Source organism: Oncorhynchus mykiss, chromosome 5 (genome assembly GCF_013265735.2).
Source record: "Oncorhynchus mykiss isolate Arlee chromosome 5, USDA_OmykA_1.1, whole genome shotgun sequence".
Lineage (NCBI taxonomy): Eukaryota > Metazoa > Chordata > Actinopteri > Salmoniformes > Salmonidae > Oncorhynchus > Oncorhynchus mykiss.
The window spans coordinates 7,894,468-7,913,825 of record NC_048569.1 but is presented as its reverse complement, the minus strand read 5'-3'; the positions used below and the strand labels follow the sequence as shown (position 1 = coordinate 7,913,825).

Here is a 19,358-nt window from a genome sequence, read left to right as displayed (position 1 = left end):
TGAGATCACATGAAACAGCATGAATGTGATTTGGAAAAAAAACCCTATTATTTCATCTATAACGACAATGAATAGATGTTGGGATGGATAATACTGTTAACATTGCACATCTCCAGACTTGAATGAGTGTGTGGAGAACCCAGGCATCTGTAACAACGGACACTGTATCAACACAGACGGCTCCTTCCGCTGCGAGTGTCCAATAGGCTACACTCTCAACTACACTGGGGTACACTGCATCGGTGAGACACAACCCTATACAACACACCTATTTAAAAATATATATATATTCAAGTTTTAAAACAGTCACCTAGTGGTCAATACAAACTTAAATCCATGAGCAATTAGACAAATACAACCTGTTAGAACCAGCTCCCTTTAGTTTCCTTTCAATTCATTATTTTCATGTTAGGAGAAGAGCAGAAGGCATTAAACCAATGTGAGACGAGATGCAGACCATGTTAGGAGGGGAGCAGAAGGCATTAAACCAATGTGAGACGAGGTGCAGACCATGTTAGGAGAAGAGCAGAAGGCATTAAACCAATGTGAGACGAGATGCAGACCATGTTAGGAGGGGAGCAGAAGGCACTAAACCAATGTGAGACGAGGTGCAGACCATGTTAGGAGGGGAGCAGAAGGCACTAAACCAATGTGAGACGAGATGCAGACCATGTTAGGAGAAAAGCAGAAGGCACTAAACCAATGTGAGACGAGGTGCAGACCATGTTAGGAGAAGAGCAGAAGGCATTAAACCAATGTGAGACGAGGTGCAGACCATATTAGGAGGGGAGCAGAAGGCATTAAACCAATGTGAGATGCAGCCATGTTAGGAGAAGAGCAGAAGGCACTAAACCAATGTGAGACGAGGTGCAGACCATGTTAGGAGGGGAGCAGAAGGCATTAAACCAATGTGAGATGAGATGCAGCCATGTTAGGAGAAGAGCAGAAGGCACTAAACCAATGTGAGATGCAGCCATGTTAGGAGAAGAGCAGAAGGCACTAAACCAATGTGAGACGAGGTGCAGACCATGTTAGGAGAGGAGCAGAAGGCATTAAACCAATGTGAGACGAGGTGCAGACCATGTTAGGAGGGGAGCAGAAGGCACTAAACCAATGTGAGACGAGGTGCAGACCATGTTAGGAGGGGAGCAGAAGGCACTAAACCAATGTGAGACGAGGTGCAGACCATGTTAGGAGAAGAGCAGAAGGCATTAAACCAATGTGAGACGAGGTGCAGCCATGTTAGGAGGGGAGCAGAAGGCATTAAACCAATGTGAGATGCAGCCATGTTAGGAGAAGAGCAGAAGGCACTAAACCAATGTGAGACGAGGTGCAGACCATGTTAGGAGGGGAGCAGAAGGCATTAAACCAATGTGAGATGAGATGCAGCCATGTTAGGAGAAGAGCAGAAGGCACTAAACCAATGTGAGATGCAGCCATGTTAGGAGAAGAGCAGAAGGCACTAAACCAATGTGAGACGAGGTGCAGACCATGTTAGGAGAGGAGCAGAAGGCATTAAACCAATGTGAGATGCAGCCATGTTAGGAGAAGAGCAGAAGGCACTAAACCAATGTGAGACGAGATGCAGCCATGTTAGGAGAAGAGCAGAAGGCACTAAACCAATGTGAGACGAGGTGCAGCCATGTTAGGAGAGGAGCAGAAGGCATTAAACCAATGTGAGGTGCAGCCATGTTAGGAGAGGAGCAGAAGGCATTAAACCAATGTGAGATGCAGCCATGTTAGGAGAAGAGCAGAAGGCACTAAACCAATGTGAGACGAGGTGCAGACCAAAAATAATATGAGCATTAGGAAGAAAAAGGCACAACTTTATTCACGTTACACATTGGCAGCGAAGAGTTGAATTCCAGTGTAGCCTAGTGCATAGTGTCCAGCCTAAATACACTGAACAAAAATATAAACGCAACATGTAAAGTGTTGGCCCCATGTTTCATGAGCCGAAATAACATTTTCCATACGCACAATTTTGTTTACAGCCCTGTTAGTGAGCATTTCTCCTAGGCCAAGATAATCCATCCACCTGACAGGTGTGGCATATCAAGAAGCTGATTAAACAGCATGATCATTACACAGGTGCACCTTGTGCTGGGGACAATAAAAGGCCACTCTAAAATCTGCAGTTTTGTTATACAACACAATGCAACAGATGTCTCAAGTTTTGAGGGAGTGTGCAATTGGCATGCTGATTGCAGGAATGTCCACCAGAGCTGTTGCCAGAAAATCGAATGTTAATTTCTTTACCATAAGCCGCCTCAACAAAATTTTAGAGAATTTGGCCAACCGGCCTCACAACCACAGACCACTTGTAACCACGCCATGGGATCATGTGAGACCAGCCACCTGCACACCCGATAAAACTGTGAGTTTGCGCAACCGAAGAATTTCTACACAAACTGTCAGAAACCGTCTCAGGGAAGCTCAGCTGCGTGCTCATCATCCTCACCAGGGTCTTGACCTGACTGCAGTTCGGCGTCGTAACCGACTTCAGTGGGCAAATGCTCACCTTCAATGTCCACTGGCACGCTGGAGAAGTGTGCTCTTTACAGATGAATCCCGGGTTTCAACTGTACCGGGCAGATGGCAAACATTGAGTATGGCGTCGTGTGGGCGAGTGGTTTGCTGATGTCAACGTTGTGAACAGAGCGCCCCATGGTGGTGGGGTTATGGTATGGGGCAGGCATAAGCTACGGACAACGAACACAAGTGTGTTTTATCGATGGCAATTGGAATGCACAGAGATGGAGTGATGAGATCCTGAGGCCCACTGTTGTGCCATTCATCCTGGTTTCTGATCCACGCCCCTACTTTCATATTATGTCTCTATATTCCCAGTCATGTGAAATCCATAGTTTAGGGCCCAATGAATGTATTTAAATTGACTGATTTCCTTATATGAACTGTAACTCAGTCAAATCTCATAAAATGCTCATATAAGACAGGCTCTACCAGGTGGTGCTCATATAGGACAGGCTCGACCAGGTGGTGCTCATATAAGACAGGCTCTACCAGGTGGTGCTCATATAAGACAGGCTCTACCAGGTGGTGCTCATATAAGACAGGCTCTACCAGGTGGTGCTCATATAGGACAGGCTCTACCAGGTGGTGCTCATATAGGACAGGCTCTACCAGGTGGTGCTCATGTAGGACAGGCTCTACCAGGTGGTGCTCATATAGGACAGGCTCTACCAGGTGGTGCTCATATAAGACAGGCTCTACCAGATGGTACTCATATAAGGCAGGCTCTACCAGGTGGTGCTCATATAGGACAGGCTCTACCAGATGGTGCTCATATAAGACAGGCTCTACCAGATGGTGCTCATATAAGACAGGCTCTACCAGGTGGTGCTCATATAGGACAGGCTCTACCAGGTCAGTGCTCATATAGGACAGGCTCTACCAGATGGTGCTCATATAAGACAGGCTCTACCAGGTGGTGCTCATATAGGACAGGCTCTACCAGGTCAGTGCTCATATAGGACAGGCTCTACCAGGTGGTGCTCATATAGGACAGGCTCTACCGGGTCAGTGCTCATATAAGACAGGCTCTACCAGGTGGTGCTCATATAGGACAGGCTCTACCAGGTGGTGCTCATGTAGGACAGGCTCTACCAGGTGGTGCTCATATAGGACAGGCTTTATCAGGTGGTGCTCATATAAGACAGGCTCTACCAGGTGTTGCTCATATAGGACTGGCTCTATCAGGTGGTGCTCATATAGGACAGGCTCTATCAGGTGGTGCTCATATAGGACAGGCTCTACCGGGTGGTGCTCATATAGGACAGGCTCTACCGGGTCAGTGTTCATATAGGACAGGCTCTACCAGGTCAGTGCTCATATAGGACAGGCTCTACCAGGTGGTGCTCATATAGGACAGGCTCTACCAGGTGGTGCTCATATAAGACAGGCTCTACCAGGTGGTACTCATGTAAGACAGGCTTTATCAGGTGGTGCTCATATAGGACAGGCTCTACCGGGTGGTGCTCATATAGGACAGGCTCTACCAGGTGGTGCTCAAATAAGACAGGCTCTACCAGGTGGTGCTCAAATAAGACAAGCTCTACCAGGTGGTGCTCATATAGGACAGGCTCTACCAGGTGGTGCTCAAATAAGACAGGCTCTACCAGGTGGTGCTCAAATAAGACAGGCTCTACCAGGTGGTGCTCAAATAAGACAAGCTCTACCAGGTGGTGCTCATATAGGACAGGCTCTACCAGGTGGTGCTCATATAGGACAGGCTCTACCAGGTGGTGCTCAAATAAGACAGGCTCTACCAGGTGGTGCTCAAATAAGACAAGCTCTACCAGGTGGTGCTCATATAGGACAGGCTCTACCAGGTGGTGCTCTTATAGGACAGGCTCTACCAGGTGGTGCTCAAATAAGACAGGCTCTACCAGGTGGTGCTCAAATAAGACAGGCTCTACCAGGTGGTGCTCATAGGTGCTCATATAAGACAGGCTCTACCCGGTGGTGCTCATATAGGAGCTATACAGAGGAAACACTCTACTACACCAGAATGCACTGTATCCTCTAACGCCACTAAACCTTGCCATGCCTCCTCTGTACTGTGCCATCTCATAGCATCTCTATACTGAAGAAAACGTATGGAGTTGACCAAACACAAAGGTTCATGCATCTAAATAACAGGTTTCCCAGACACATATTAAACCTAGTATTGGACTGGAAAACATGGTCAATGGAGAATCTCCGTAATATTAATCTGTGTCTGGATAACCGCCCCATAAAGTACAATAAACGTTGGTTTTCTGTGCAATACTGTGATCTGGAAATTCTACTGTAATCTTATACTTGACTAGTCCAGTTACAGTTTGGTTAATTGTCCAACCGTGTGGTCCTGACCAGATGTTGACGAGTGTTTGGTGGGGAACCTATGTGGCAACGGGACGTGCTCTAACGTGATTGGAGGGTTCGAGTGTAACTGTGAGGAGGGCTTTGAGCCAGGCCCCATGATGACCTGTGAAGGTGGGTGGAAGTGGAACCCTACTGGACATGTTGTCAATGTGATGGAGATTTATTTATTTAATATTGTGTTGCAGTCATTGTATGTGATTCAGTATTTTAAAAATGTTTTGATATACTTTTATTTTCAGAGTTTTAGTATATTGAAAATCGAATTAAATCATAATCTTAACATTGGCAAATGTGTTTAATTGCAAATGGAACATATTAACATTATATTAATCTAGTGTGAAATGTTCAGTAGGAAAGTTAAACCATATGGATATAAATATAAGAATATATAAATATATGAATTTATAAATATATGAATATATAAATATGTGCTGGATGTATTGAAGGCAGGATATAAATTTAAATTCAGAAATGTTCTAATGAGACTGATTATTTGCCTGAAGGTTGTGCTGTGTTGTGTGTGTGTGTGTGTGTGCGTGTGCGTGTGCATGGGATATTGATTTTGACTGCTCGTGTTGTCCTCTGTCTGTCTCTCTGTCTGTCTGTCTACGTCCCGTTCTCTGGGTCAGACGTCAACGAGTGTGTGATCAGCCCCCTACTGTGTGCATTCCGCTGCATCAACACCTTCGGAGGATACGAGTGCATGTGTCCCGGTGGCTACACACTGAGAGAGAACCAGAGGATGTGCCAGGGTGAGATGCACACGCTACACGCTACACGCTCCACACTTACACACATTATTACTCTTTTACCCAATATTGACCCTGAAGGGATAGTTCAACCAAATGACGAGTCACGCTAACTCCCAAAACACACACACACACACACACACACGGACGGACACGCTTACACACTCTTCACGCTCTACACACTCTTCACAAACGCTGCTGCTGCTCTGTTTATTATCTATCCTGATTGCCTAGTTACCTTTCTACATGTACATATTACCTCCACTACTTCGTTCCCCTGCACATTGACTTGATACCGGTACTCCTTGTATATAGTTATTTTTTAAAAATATTTATTTCCTTCTTTATTTTTGTATTATTATTTTTTTAATTTATTGTATTGTAGAAACACCGGTATACATACAATAAGTATACCAACAGACAATGATAACATATGCTAGTGGATACAACAAATGACAGATTATACAAAGACCTTAGTCAACACTTTATTTTTTTGGTTACTACATGATTCCATACGGGTTATTTCATAGTTGTGATGTCTTCACTATTATTCTACAATCTAGAAAATAGTACAAATAAAGAAAAAACCCTTGAATGGAGTAGGTGTGTCCACACTTTTGACTGTGTCATTACCCCCAGGAGATGTATTCTTTTTTTAAGGTGTTCATTTAGAACAAATGACCTCTTCCAACTATAATAGGGTCATCACATTGTACCCTTTCAGCCTCCACAACTGATTTCACATCCCGCAGATAATACCAACAAACAAACAAAAAAAAAGAGTTGAGGTCACCTCACAGTACTTAGAACTATATACAAAACAACAGCTTTGTTTCCTCATCATTTCTCCCCGTGGGCATATAATATTAAAACAACTCAGACTATGGTGGGTTTTTACGCACATCCAAACCTTTCACAGTAGCTGGACAAAGATCCAATATAAATACCAACGTACCAACGGGAGAATGTCCACTCACCGTTTTACTGCTTTCAAATAGGCCTGTGTTTTTTATGAACATAATCGGAACCACCTTACAGTTAAAATCGTGTTTTCTCGTCTCCAGAAGTTGCATTGCAAGCACGCAACGTGAATCATTCTAATTCTAATAAGTTCGGTTGTAATAAACTTAAATGAAAAACAAACTGTTTTCTTGTTTTTTTTTTTGACGAAATTACAAACAAACGTGCGTTTTGACACTAGCTTCGTCTTAACGCCAGCCCGAAAATAGAGCCCATTGGGTGTGAATCGTTTCTGAAGGCACTGTATAACACGAGGTACATTTTTGTAATTTCGGATGACCGGTAAGTCTACAGACAAGGCTGAGAAAAATCGTTCATACTCACTTAAGAACATCTTTCTTCCATACAAAAGTACCGTGCTATCATTTCCTCAGATCTGGATGAGTGTTCCGAGGGGCTCCACGACTGTGAGTCCAGAGGCATGACCTGCAAGAACCTCATCGGCACCTTCATGTGTGTGTGCCCGTCGGGGATGGTGCGGCACCTGGACAACGAAGTGTGCGAGGGTAAGGAAAGGGTCTACAGTACATTGATAAGACTGTTCAACGGTGACGTGTTCCCATTTCACTGTGGTCGTTGATAGGACTGTTCAACAGTGATGTGTTACCATTTCACTGTGGTCGTTGATAGGACTGTTCAACAGTGATGTGTTCCCATTTCACTGTGGTCGTTGATAGGACTGTTCAACAGTGACGTGTTACCATTTCACTGTGGTCGTTGATAGGACTGTTCAACGTGTTCCCATTTCACTGTGGTCGTTGATAGGACTGTTCAACAGTGATGTGTTCCCATTTCACTGTGGTCGTTGATAGGACTGTTCAACAGTGATGTGTTCCCATTTCACTGTGGTCGTTGATAGGACTGTTCAACGTGTTCCCATTTCACTGTGGTCGTTGATAGGACTGTTCAACGTGTTCCCATTTCACTGTGGTCGTTGATAGGACTGTTCAACGTGTTCCCATTTCACTGTGGTCGTTGATAGGACTGTTCAACGTGTTCCCATTTCACTGTGGTCGTTGATAGGACTGTTCAACGTGTTCCCATTTCACTGTGGTCGTTGATAGGACTGTTCAACAGTGACGTGTTCCCATTTCACTGTGGTCGTTGATAGGACTGTTCAACAGTGACGTGTTCCCATTTCACTGTGGTCGTTGATAGGACTGTTCAACAGTGACGTGTTCCCATTTCACTGTGGTCGTTGATAGGACTGTTCAACAGTGACGTGTTCCCATTTCACTGTGGTCGTTGATAGGACTGTTCAACAGTGATGTGTTACCATTTCACTGTGGTCGTTGATAGGACTGTTCAACGGTGACGTGTTCCCATTTCACTGTGGTCGTTGATAGGACTGTTCAACGTGTTCCCATTTCACTGTGGTCGTTGATAGGACTGTTCAACAGTGACGTGTTCCCATTTCACTGTGGTCGTTGATAGGACTGTTCAACGTGTTCCCATTTCACTGTGGTCATTGACAGGACTGTTCAACGTGTTCCCATTTCACTGTGGTCGTTGATAGGACTGTTCAACAGTGATGTGTTACCATTTCACTGTGGTCGTTGATAGGACTGTTCAACAGTGATGTGTTACCATTTCACTGTGGTCGTTGACAGGACTGTTCAACAGTGATGTGTTACCATTTCACTGTGGTCGTTGATAGGACTGTTCAACGTGTTCCCATTTCACTGTGGTCGTTGATAGGACTGTTCAACAGTGACGTGTTACCATTTCACTGTGGTCGTTGATAGGACTGTTCAACAGTGATGTGTTACCATTTCACTGTGGTCGTTGATAGGACTGTTCAACAGTGATGTGTTCCCATTTCACTGTGGTCGTTGATAGGACTGTTCAACGTGTTCCCATTTCACTGTGGTCGTTGATAGGACTGTTCAACGTGTTCCCATTTCACTGTGGTCGTTGATAGGACTGTTCAACGTGTTCCCATTTCACTGTGGTCGTTGATAGGACTGTTCAACAGTGATGTGTTAGCATTTCACTGTGGTCGTTGACAGGACTGTTCAAGACTGATCCCACTGGGAACAGATGTCAGTTCAATGTTTCGTTTTTTGATGTAGTACATTTGGTTGAATTTTCAACTAGCGTGAATTCAACGTAAAATCAATGTCATTGGATTTAGGTTAAAAGTTGGGTGAAAAATTTAGCAAATCTAATCAGTTTTCCACGTTGATTCAACGCCATCGCATAGATGGGTTGAAATAATGTGGGAAGAATGTTAATTCAACCAGTTTTTCGCCTAGTGGGATGTGAGATTGCATATTTTTTGGAGGGGAAATGCAAAGTTTGATTTTAAACATTATATCTCCCCTTCTACTACTGAATCTTTAACTTTCTATTTGTCTGTCTCTCTCTAACCCCTTTCATCTTTTACTCTCTCTCTCTCCATCACATTCTCCCCTCCCCTTGTATCCCTCCCTCTGTCTCTCTCTCTCTCTCTCCATCACATTCTCCCCTCCCCTTGTATCCCTCCCTCTGTCTCTCTCTCTCTCCATCACATTCTCCCCTCCCCTTGTATCCCTCCCCCTGTCTCTCTCTCTCTCTATCACATTCTCACCTCCCCTTGTATCTCTCCCTCTGTCTCTCTCTCTCTCCATCACATTCTCACCTCCCCTTGTATCCCTCCCTCTCTCTCTCTCTCTATCACATTCTCACCTCCCTTGTATCCCTCCCCCTGTCTCTCTCTCTCTCTATCACATTCTCACCTCCCTTGTATCCCTCCCTCTGTCTCTCTCTCTCTCTATCACATTCTCACCTCCCTTGTATCCCTCCCCCTGTCTCTCTTTCTCTCTCTATCACATTCTCACCTCCCTTGTATCCCTCCCCCTGTCTCTCTTTCTCTCTCCATCACATTCTCCCATCCCTTTTATCCCTCCCTCTGTCTCTCTCTAACCCTTTTCATCTTTTACTCTCTCTCTGTCTCTCTCTCCATCACATTCTCACCTCCCTTGTATCCCTCCCTCTGTCTCTCTCTCTTGCTCTGTTTCTCCATTCAGATGAGAATGAGTGTCGTAGCAAGCCGGGCATCTGTGAGAATGGTCGTTGTATCAACACGATAGGCAGCTACATATGTGAGTGTGGAGGCGGATATGAGTCTGACTCTACACGGACACAGTGTCTCGGTAAGAATCATACACACTCCTCCGGAACACACTTCTACTGTGTGTGTGTGTGTGTGTGTGTGTATGCGTGTGTGTGTGTGTGTATGCGTGTGTGTGTGTGTGTATGCGTGTGTGTGTGTGTGTATGCGTATGTGTGTGTGTGCGTGTGCGTGTGCGTGTGTCTGACAGTCAGTGTTCTGTACAGTATATGTCTAAAAATGAGCTATAAGTTGTTGATTTAGTTAGTGATACAACAGCCTGCCAAAATAAGAATGACACTTGAGAAACAACTAGAGCAGATTGTAGTCTTCTTATTTTTGTTAGCGCCTGTGCTACATCTGGACGGTTACATTTCCTCTACTGTATAAATGTCTGTGTTTAAAAAAAAAATGTAAATGGGGAAGAAAAAAATGAGATTTAAAACGCCTGTTCTTTTTTTTTCATGTGTAATGTGTTGAATGACTTGTTTAAATGTCTGTCTGTTCTGTATAGAGCCTGTGTTCTAACGGCAACGCTCCCGGTTGCTCTCAACCACAGTCTTCCCGCACCGGGAAAACAGGTTTCAATCCCCCCACAACGTCCTTTCTGTCTCCCCCACATATCTGTCTCCCCCCTCTGTTTCATAACACCTGCATTGCTTGCTGTTGGCTTGCTGGGTTTCTGTACAGCCCTTTGTGACATCAGCTGATGAAGGGCTTTATAAATACATTTGATAAGTGCCTCAATAAAGTAAAAAAAAATACCCCAATATATATATATATATATATACAGTGCCTTGCGAAAGTATTCGGCCCCCTTGAACTTTGCGACCTTTTGCCACATTTCAGGCTTCAAACATAAAGATGTAAAACTGTGTTTTTGTGTGAAGAATCAACAACAAGTGGGACACAATCATGAAGTGGAACGACATTTATTGGATATTTCAAACTTTTTTAACAAATCAAAAACTGAAAAATTGGGCGTGCAAAATTATTCAGCCCCCTTAAGTTAATACTTTGTAGCGCCACCTTTTGCTGCGATTACAGCTGTAAGTCGCTTGGGGTATGTCTCTATCAGTTTTGCACATCGAGAGACTGAAATTTTTTCCCATTCCTCCTTGCAAAACAGCTCGAGCTCAGTGAGGTTGGATGGAGAGCATTTGTGAACAGCAGTTTTCAGTTCTTTCCACAGATTCTCGATTGGATTCAGGTCTGGACTTTGACTTGGCCATTCTAACACCTGGATATGTTTATTTTTGAACCATTCCATTGTAGATTTTGCTTTATGTTTTGGATCATTGTCTTGTTGGAAGACAAATCTCCGTCCCAGTCTCAGGTCTTTTGCAGACTCCATCAGGTTTTCTTCCAGAATGGTCCTGTATTTGGCTCCATCCATCTTCCCATCAATTTTAACCATCTTCCCTGTCCCTGCTGAAGAAAAGCAGGCCCAAACCATGATGCTGCCACCACCATGTTTGACAGTGGGGATGATGTGTTCAGGGTGATGAGCTGTGTTGCTTTTACGCCAAACATAACGTTTTGCATTGTTCAATTTTGGTTTCATCTGACCAGAGCACCTTCTTCCACATGTTTGGTGTGTCTCCCAGGTGGCTTGTGGCAAACTTTAAACAACACTTTTTATGGATATCTTTAAGAAATGGCTTTCTTCTTGCCACTCTTCCATAAAGGCCAGATTTGTGCAATATACGACTGATTGTTGTCCTATGGACAGAGTCTCCCACCTCAGCTGTAGATCTCTGCAGTTCATCCAGAGTGATCATGGGCCTCTTAGCTGCATCTCTGATCAGTCTTCTCCTTGTATGAGCTGAAAGTTTAGAGGGACTGCCAGGTCTTGGTAGATTTGCAGTGGTCTGATACTCCTTCCATTTCAATATTATCGCTTGCACAGTGCTCCTTGGGATGTTTAAAGCTTGGGAATTTTTTTTGTATCCAAATCCGGCTTTAAACTTCTTCACAACAGTATCTCGGACCTGCCTGGTGTGTTCCTTGTTCTTCATGATGCTCTCTGCGCTTTTAACGGACCTCTGAGACTATCACAGTGCAGGTGCATTTATACGGAGACTTGATTACACACAGGTGGATTGTATTTATCATCATTAGTCATTTAGGTCAACATTGGATCATCCAGAGATCCTCACTGAACTTCTGGAGAGAGTTCGCTGCACTGAAAGTAAAGGGGCTGAATAATTTTGCACGCCAAATTTTTCAGTTTTTGATTTGTTAAAAAAGTTTGAAATATCCAATAAATGTCGTTCCACTTCATGATTGTGTCCCACTTGTTGTTGATTCTTCACAAAAAAATACAGTTTTATATCTTTATGTTTGAAGCCTGAAATGTGGCAAAAGGTCGCAAAGTTCAAGGGGGCCGAATACTTTCGCAAGGCACTGTATATGTATATATATATATATATATATATATATATAAAGAGAGAGGAAATTAGCATTTCACTACACTCGTATTAACATCTGCTAACCATGTGTATGTGACCAGTATCATTTTATTTGATTTTGAGTATTTTCACTGAGTGTACAAAATATTAAGGACACCTATATAATATTGAGTACCCCCCCCCCCCCCCCCCCCCTCTCACAACAGCCTCAATTTGTCGGGGCATGGACTCTACAAGGTGTTGAAAGCGTTCCACAGGAATGCTGGCCCATGTTGACGCCAATGCTTCCCACAGTTTTGCCAAGATGGCTGGATGTCCTTTGGGTGGTGGACCATTCTTTATACACACAGGAAACTGTTGAGCGTGAAAAGCCCAGCAGCGTTGCAGTTCTTGACACACTCATACCGGTGTGCCTGCAACCTACAGTGCTACCATACCCCGTTCAAAGGCACTTACATATTTTGTCTTGCCCATTCACCCTCCTAATGGCTCACATTCACAATCCATGTTTCAATTGTCTCAAGCCTTAAAAATCCTTCTTTAACCCCGTCTCCTCCCCTTCATCTGGAGTCATTCAATGGATTTAACAAGTGCCATCAATAAGGGATCATAGCTTTCACCTGATCAGCCTATGTCATAGAAAGAGGTGTTCTTAATGTTTTGTACACTCAGTGTATAGATGCAGTCTGTCTGTTCTGCCCCTCTCTCTAGACTACAGGGAGGGCTTCTGCTTTACCGAGGTGCTGATGACTATGTGCCAGATGTCTTCCAGCAGCCGGACACCCACCACCAAGTCCCAGTGCTGCTGTGACGGAGGCCGCGGCTGGGGTAACCAGTGTGAGCTCTGTCCCCTGGCTGGCACGGCAGGCTACAGGAAGCTCTGTCCCCACGGCCCGGGATACGCCACCGACGGCATGGGTGAGAGGTCAAAGGGTTTGGAGTTATAGAGCATGAAAAGGGTTGAACAGTGGAAGTGCCTGTAGGCAGAAGTGCCTTGATGATAAGGCTTTAGATACAGGTTAAATGTGTTTGGCTTTCAGTCAGCTGGTCAATAGTTTCTTCTAGGCTTTTTAAATCATTCCAAATAGGCCATTATTCCCTTCCCCTAGGCACTAGTGTAGATCTGAAATGATAGGATAGGTGTAAGCGATATGGCAAAATGCCCATCCGACTATTCAAAAGGCAAGATGTAGCAATTACCACACATAAGTTCAAGGAATGATCCAGTGAAAGGAATGTCACCTCGCCCTAGGCAAGAGGTCAGGACGAGTGTTTCAGTGTTATTTTTAGAGTGTCAACTTGTAATTCATACTAGTTTTTTTTCTCTCGGGTTGTCCACTAGAATGCAAGACTAACCTAGCAAACCTAATAAACCCTTGAATTGAATCAAGATTAGTAATCGGAAAACAACAAATTATACATGGGACAAGCCAATTAAATTGACCCTATAGACGATGGCCACGCAACTTTTTCAGTTGAATTTTTTTTTATTTCTAAATATTTTAAAAAATATATTATTATTATTATTTTTTTTTTTTACCCCCTTTTCTCACCAATTTCGTGGGATCCAATTGTTAGTAGCTACTATCTTGTCTCATCGCTACAACTCCCGTACGGGCTGGGGAGAGACGAAGGTCGAAAGCCATGCGTCCTCCGAAACACAACCCAACCAAGCCGCACTGCTTCTTAACACAGCGCCATCCAACCCGGAAGCCAGCCGCACCAATGTGTCGGAGGAAACACCGTGCACCTGGCAACCTTGGTTATCGTGCACTGCGCCCGGCCCGCCTAAATGGTTTTGATTTAGGAAATCTGTTCCCAAGTATTACCACAAATCAATAGAGAAGTGATCATGTCTCAGTGTAATCAGGGTATGACATTATTATGTTATTGTCAAAAACAATATCTGTTTGGGCTTACTTCCACTCAATTTGCAGTGTACAAATGTGTTTCGGGCCCTATGACCATACATTCAGAAAATAATTACCCCATGGCTGAATCTAATTGTCACCCCCTGCTTTAGACTATGTGTAATGGTCCCGTCTTCTCTGAATGGTCCCGTTTTCTCTAAATGGTCACGTCTTCTCTGAATGGCTCTGTGCTCTCTAAATGGTCCCGTCTTCTCTGAATGGTCCCGTCTTCTCTGAATGGTCCCGTATTCTCTGAATGGTCCCGTCTTCTCTGAATGGTCCCGTCTTCTCTGAATGGTCCCGTCTTCTCTGAATGGTCCCGTCTTCTCTGAATGGTCCCGTCTTCTCTGAATGGTCCCGTCTTCTCTGAATGGTCCCATCTTCTCTGAATGGCCCTGTGCTTTCTGTCTTTTGTCCTACAGATATAGACGAGTGTAAGGTAATCCCTGACACGTGTAAGAATGGACGCTGCATCAACACCATGGGATCCTACCGCTGCCACTGCAAACTGGGCTACACCTCCACCATCACTGGAATGGCCTGCGTGGGTAAGGCACATTCCACTGTTACACTTCTATTGGTCAGAACAGTATTATGATGCGACATGGAGTCTGGTGTGAAACCTACTGAGTGGTTGTGATTGAAGCCCATTGTGACTGTTTTTAAAAACCTGGTGAGTGGTTGTGATTGAAGCTCATTGTGACTGTTTTTAAAAACCTGGTGAGTGGTTGTGATTGAAGCCCATTGTGAATGCAACCAAATCTATGATTTGTTGTATCAGCGATTTAGTGCAGGGCGGGAGCAAAATTGCACTCCAATACCAAGGCTGTGTTAGGATACATGGAAAATACATCGTTCTCTCCTTGCCTCTTTGAAGTTGTCACTAATTTGACCATTTCCCCTTTCACCTATCAGATCATAGATAAATGATTACAACAAGGCGCTCAATACCCCTCCCTCCCCTGTTGATCTTCTGTGTTCTCTTCCTGTCAGATCTGGATGAGTGTGTCATGTCCCCCAAGCCGTGTAATTTCATCTGTAAGAACACCGAGGGAAGTTACACTTGCTCCTGTCCCCGTGGTTACGTGCTCCAAGAGGACGGCAGGACCTGCAAAGGTACAGGGAAACTACAGTTCCCATGATGCAAAGCAACAGTCTTTTTTTCTTTTTTTTTCTTCTTTCTTTTTTTTTTTAGCTCGATGGCTGTCTGCTGGATTTCTAGATTGGATAGGGTTACTTAGCGGTGTTATAGACTGGTCCTAGATTTGAGTGTTCTGTGCTGCAAACGTCTATGGTCATTGCCACGTCACGACACAACAGATCTAGGACCAGGTTAGAGGTTTTACAGCTCAAACCCAACATCTATCAACTTCATTTCAACGGTACCTGCTGAACTGTGTATGAGACCAATAAACGTAAGATTTTATTCGATTTTTACTAGCTAGCTAAAATGATCTCTTCATTATTAGTGAGTGATTAGTGAGTGCTGTCCACACTATAGGAATAGATTAATGAGAGGACAGATGCTGCTCAACAGCCAGTCATCACTGTAGAGTTGATTGTCCTGTATCACAACGTGGCGACAGACCTAAATTACAGTGACTGAATACACTGGTTGAATGAGTCATGAACAGTGCTGGAATGAATTGAATCGCGGCATAGGGGGCTCTGTCCATTGAAAAGGGGTCAACACAAAATAATCGAATGTTGCGTAATAACAGGGTGTAATGTTTTGTGTGTGTGATCTGAGAGCTTTGGTTTACTGTGTGTGTGTGTGTGTGTGTGTGTGTGTGTGTGTGTGTGTGTGTGTGTGTGTGTGTGTGTGTGTGTGTGTGTGTGTGTGTGTGTGTGCGTGCGTGCGTGCGTGCGTGCGTGCGTGCGTGCGTGCGTGCGTGCGTGCGTGCGTGCGTGCGTGCGTGCGTGCGTGCGTGCGTGCGTGTGTGTTTAGATTTGGACGAGTGCCAGACCAAGAGGCACAACTGTCAGTTCATGTGTGTCAACACCGTGGGCGGATTCACCTGCAAGTGTCCCCCTGGCTTCACCCAGCACCACACTGCATGCATAGGTAAGGCAAATACGTCTGTAGTGTCCATGTTTTTAAACTGCAGCTATAAGGGTTACTATGGTTCAATAGGACACGCCCTTTTAAAACGGAAAACAAAAATGATCATTTCTTATTGGACAAGTTCAGCAAAGTCCCAACCCTGTTTCAGTCTGGTTATTGTTTCTTCTTTTCTGTTTGGTGCCCAATGAACACAACTCAGGTAAAATACAAACTACATAAATGCAATGCTCTCTCTGTCAGATAATAATGAGTGTGTCGGGGAACCCTCGCTGTGTGGCACCAAGGGCATCTGTCAGAACTCCCCTGGTAGCTTCAACTGTGCATGCCAACGGGGTTACGAACTGGACGACACCGGACTGCACTGTGATGGTAGCTACAATTGAGTTTTTATTTCTTCCTTTCTTCATTCCATTTCTTATGGGAAACATCCACATGACACACTTGAATTATGCTTTTTGTTTCGATAAATCGGGGAGGTTGGTAGCCTAGTGGTTAGAGCGTTGGGCCAGTAATCGAAAGGTTGCTAGATCGAATCCCCCAATCTGTCGTTCCGCCCCTGAACAAGGCAGTTAACCCACTGTTCCTAGGCCGTCATTGTAAATAATAATTTGTTCTTAACTGACTTGCCTAGTTAAATAAAAAAATATATAGAATGATGAATAGCATCATTGAATAATCATAAGGAATTGTTCAATATTTTTACCATATCATCATCTCACTCTATGTAACCTGATGGCTAAGTTTGCATTGCACCGTTGGTTCATCTCCCTAAAACCTGAAGATATGATGTCCCCGATCAACCAATGCCATGGTTTTGGTGAGCTAGTGGTGAAATCTGTATCTTAAGCATACAGTGGGGCAAAAAAGTATTTAGTCAGCCACCAATTGTGCAAGTTCTCCCACTTAAAAAGATGAGAGAGGCCTGTAATTTTCATCATAGGTACACACAAAATGAGAAAAGAAAATCCAGAAAATCGCATTGTAGGATTTTTAATTAATTTATTTGCAAATTATGGTGGAAAATAAGTATTTAAGAAGAACTGTGGGATTGAACCTCAGTGGCAGAGATAAACCTCTCGGTAAACAAAATGTGTTTGGCAGTTTGGTGGTAGTTTTTCCACCTGTATTGTCAGAAGCAACATATGAAAAAAACACATAAACAATAAAAGAAAGAAACAATGAAATTAAAGATGAAAATATATATTTATATTATACATATATTTGAAAGACTTCTCAAAGTGGCACTACTGTCGTAAAAGCGTAGGAAATCAAGCAGCCTACTTGACCGTTCTCTCTAACAGCGTTTGGCTGACTGCGATTTCAAGGCCTCAAACCTTTCGCCAACTCTCCTTTTATTGAAGTCTCCACAGAGTGGCAATGCCCAAAACCACAAGTCCTACTGGCACTATCTAAATTGAACTCTGTGCCATCGCTCTACAAACAAAATAATTCACTTTCAAAACTCAACAAAGAATAGTTTGGTACAGGTTGTCTGTAAGTATTGTACGGGGAGAGAATTCAGGGCAGTGGTTTAATTTGTGCCATGGACTCAAATCCCAGGTTGAACGTTATCCTCTGTTTTGAGCTAAAGTTTACCTGGTTTGCGTTACTCGAAAGCAATGGGGATGAATGGATGTGATTTTTGTTTGACTACATGAAAAGCATTCGGCTTAAACAGGCCATTTTCCCACATTTATAGGCGTGTGTATTAGAAACAGATGCCGAGTCAACCTGCCAATTCATTATGAAGAGTCAATTGTACACACCAAGGGAATCCATGCAACTAGGCAGCTAAAGGCAGATTTGTTCTCCTAGCATTTTGGGTGTAAACGCAATTGAAATACCCTAACGTAGATTTCAAGCTCATATATATATATAGGTATATATATTTCAGAGGAGCTGGTGCAGGAAACTCACAATTGCATCATACTGCATTGTACAGTAGCGTAATGTTCCAATCTAAATATGCAATGTGACCATGATGGGAACGGTGATGATGATGAATAAGAATTAGGAATATGGTGATGATAATGATGAAGATTAGGAAAGTAACGTTGATGATGATTATTAGGATGGTGAAGATGACGGATGGGCCAATGCATATGTGTTCTTCTGCCTTTTGACCGTCAGACGTGAACGAGTGTGACAGTAACGACAGGTGCCAACATGGCTGCCAGAACATGCTGGGCGGCTACCGTTGTAACTGCCCTCAGGGCTACACACAGCACTACCAGTGGAACCAGTGTGTGGGTGAGTACCACACACACACAGAGGGTGCTACTTTGGGACACTGATGATAACTACATGATTTGAAAGGAAAAGTGCAGATTTTTGGCAACTAAGCCCATTTTCTACTTACCCAGAGTCAGATGAACGTATGGATACCATTTCTATGTGTCTGCGTGCACTTTGAAGGAAGTTGCAGTTAGCTTCGCGAGCCATCGAAAACTTGTGTTAAAGCAATGACAGGAAGTCTACCGCAACAACTAGCACACCAGCAGTTCCAGTAGACTTCCAGCCATTTCTCTAACGCTAGTTAGCCATTGCTCTAACGCTAGTTAGCCATTGCTCTAACGCTAGTTAGCCATTTCTCTTACGCTAGTTAGCCATTGCTCTAACGCTAGTTAGCCATGGCTCTAACGCTAGTTAGCTATTGCTCTAACGCTAGTTAGCCATTTCTCTAACGCTAGTTAGCCATGGCTCTAACGCTAGTTAGCCATTTCTCTAACGCTAGTTAGCCATTGCTCTAACGCTAGTTAGCCATTGCTCTCTAACGCTAGTTAGCTATTTCTCTAACGCTAGTTAGCCATTGCTCTAACGCTAGTTAGCCATTGCTCTAACGCTAGTTAGCCATGGCTCTAACGCTAGTTAGCCATTTCTCTAACGCTAGTTAGCCATTTCTCTAACGCTAGTTAGCCATTGCTCTAACGCTAGTTAGCCATGGCTCTAACGCTAGTTAGCCATTGCTCTAACGCTAGTTAGCCATTGCTCTAACGCTAGTTAGCCATGGCTCTAACGCTAGTTAGCCATTTCTCTAACGCTAGTTAGCCATTGCTCTAACGCTAGTTAGCCATTGCTCTAACGCTAGTTAGCCATGGCTCTAACGCTAGTTAGCCATTTCTCTGACGCTAGTTAGCCATTTCTCTGACGCTAGTTAGCCATTTCTCTAATGCTAGTTAGCCATGGCTCTAACGCTAGTTAGCCATTTCTCTAACGCTAGTTAGC

The 19,358-nt window shown here is 43.9% G+C and overlaps 1 protein-coding gene across 1 annotated transcript in view; it reads left to right on the top strand.

Annotated features, from left to right (window-relative positions):
• LOC110524943 (fibrillin-2) overlaps nucleotides 1-19,358 on the top strand; it is a 322,130-nt gene that overhangs the window by 290,693 nt on the left and 12,079 nt on the right. Inside the window, exons 52-62 of the mRNA XM_036976697.1 lie at nucleotides 117-242; nucleotides 4,879-4,998; nucleotides 5,517-5,639; nucleotides 7,031-7,162; nucleotides 9,665-9,790; nucleotides 12,870-13,076; nucleotides 14,491-14,616; nucleotides 15,062-15,184; nucleotides 16,017-16,133; nucleotides 16,374-16,502; nucleotides 18,264-18,383. Coding sequence (XP_036832592.1) covers nucleotides 117-242; nucleotides 4,879-4,998; nucleotides 5,517-5,639; nucleotides 7,031-7,162; nucleotides 9,665-9,790; nucleotides 12,870-13,076; nucleotides 14,491-14,616; nucleotides 15,062-15,184; nucleotides 16,017-16,133; nucleotides 16,374-16,502; nucleotides 18,264-18,383 — 1,449 coding nt within the window. The remainder of the gene's footprint in view (nucleotides 1-116; nucleotides 243-4,878; nucleotides 4,999-5,516; nucleotides 5,640-7,030; nucleotides 7,163-9,664; nucleotides 9,791-12,869; nucleotides 13,077-14,490; nucleotides 14,617-15,061; nucleotides 15,185-16,016; nucleotides 16,134-16,373; nucleotides 16,503-18,263; nucleotides 18,384-19,358) is intronic.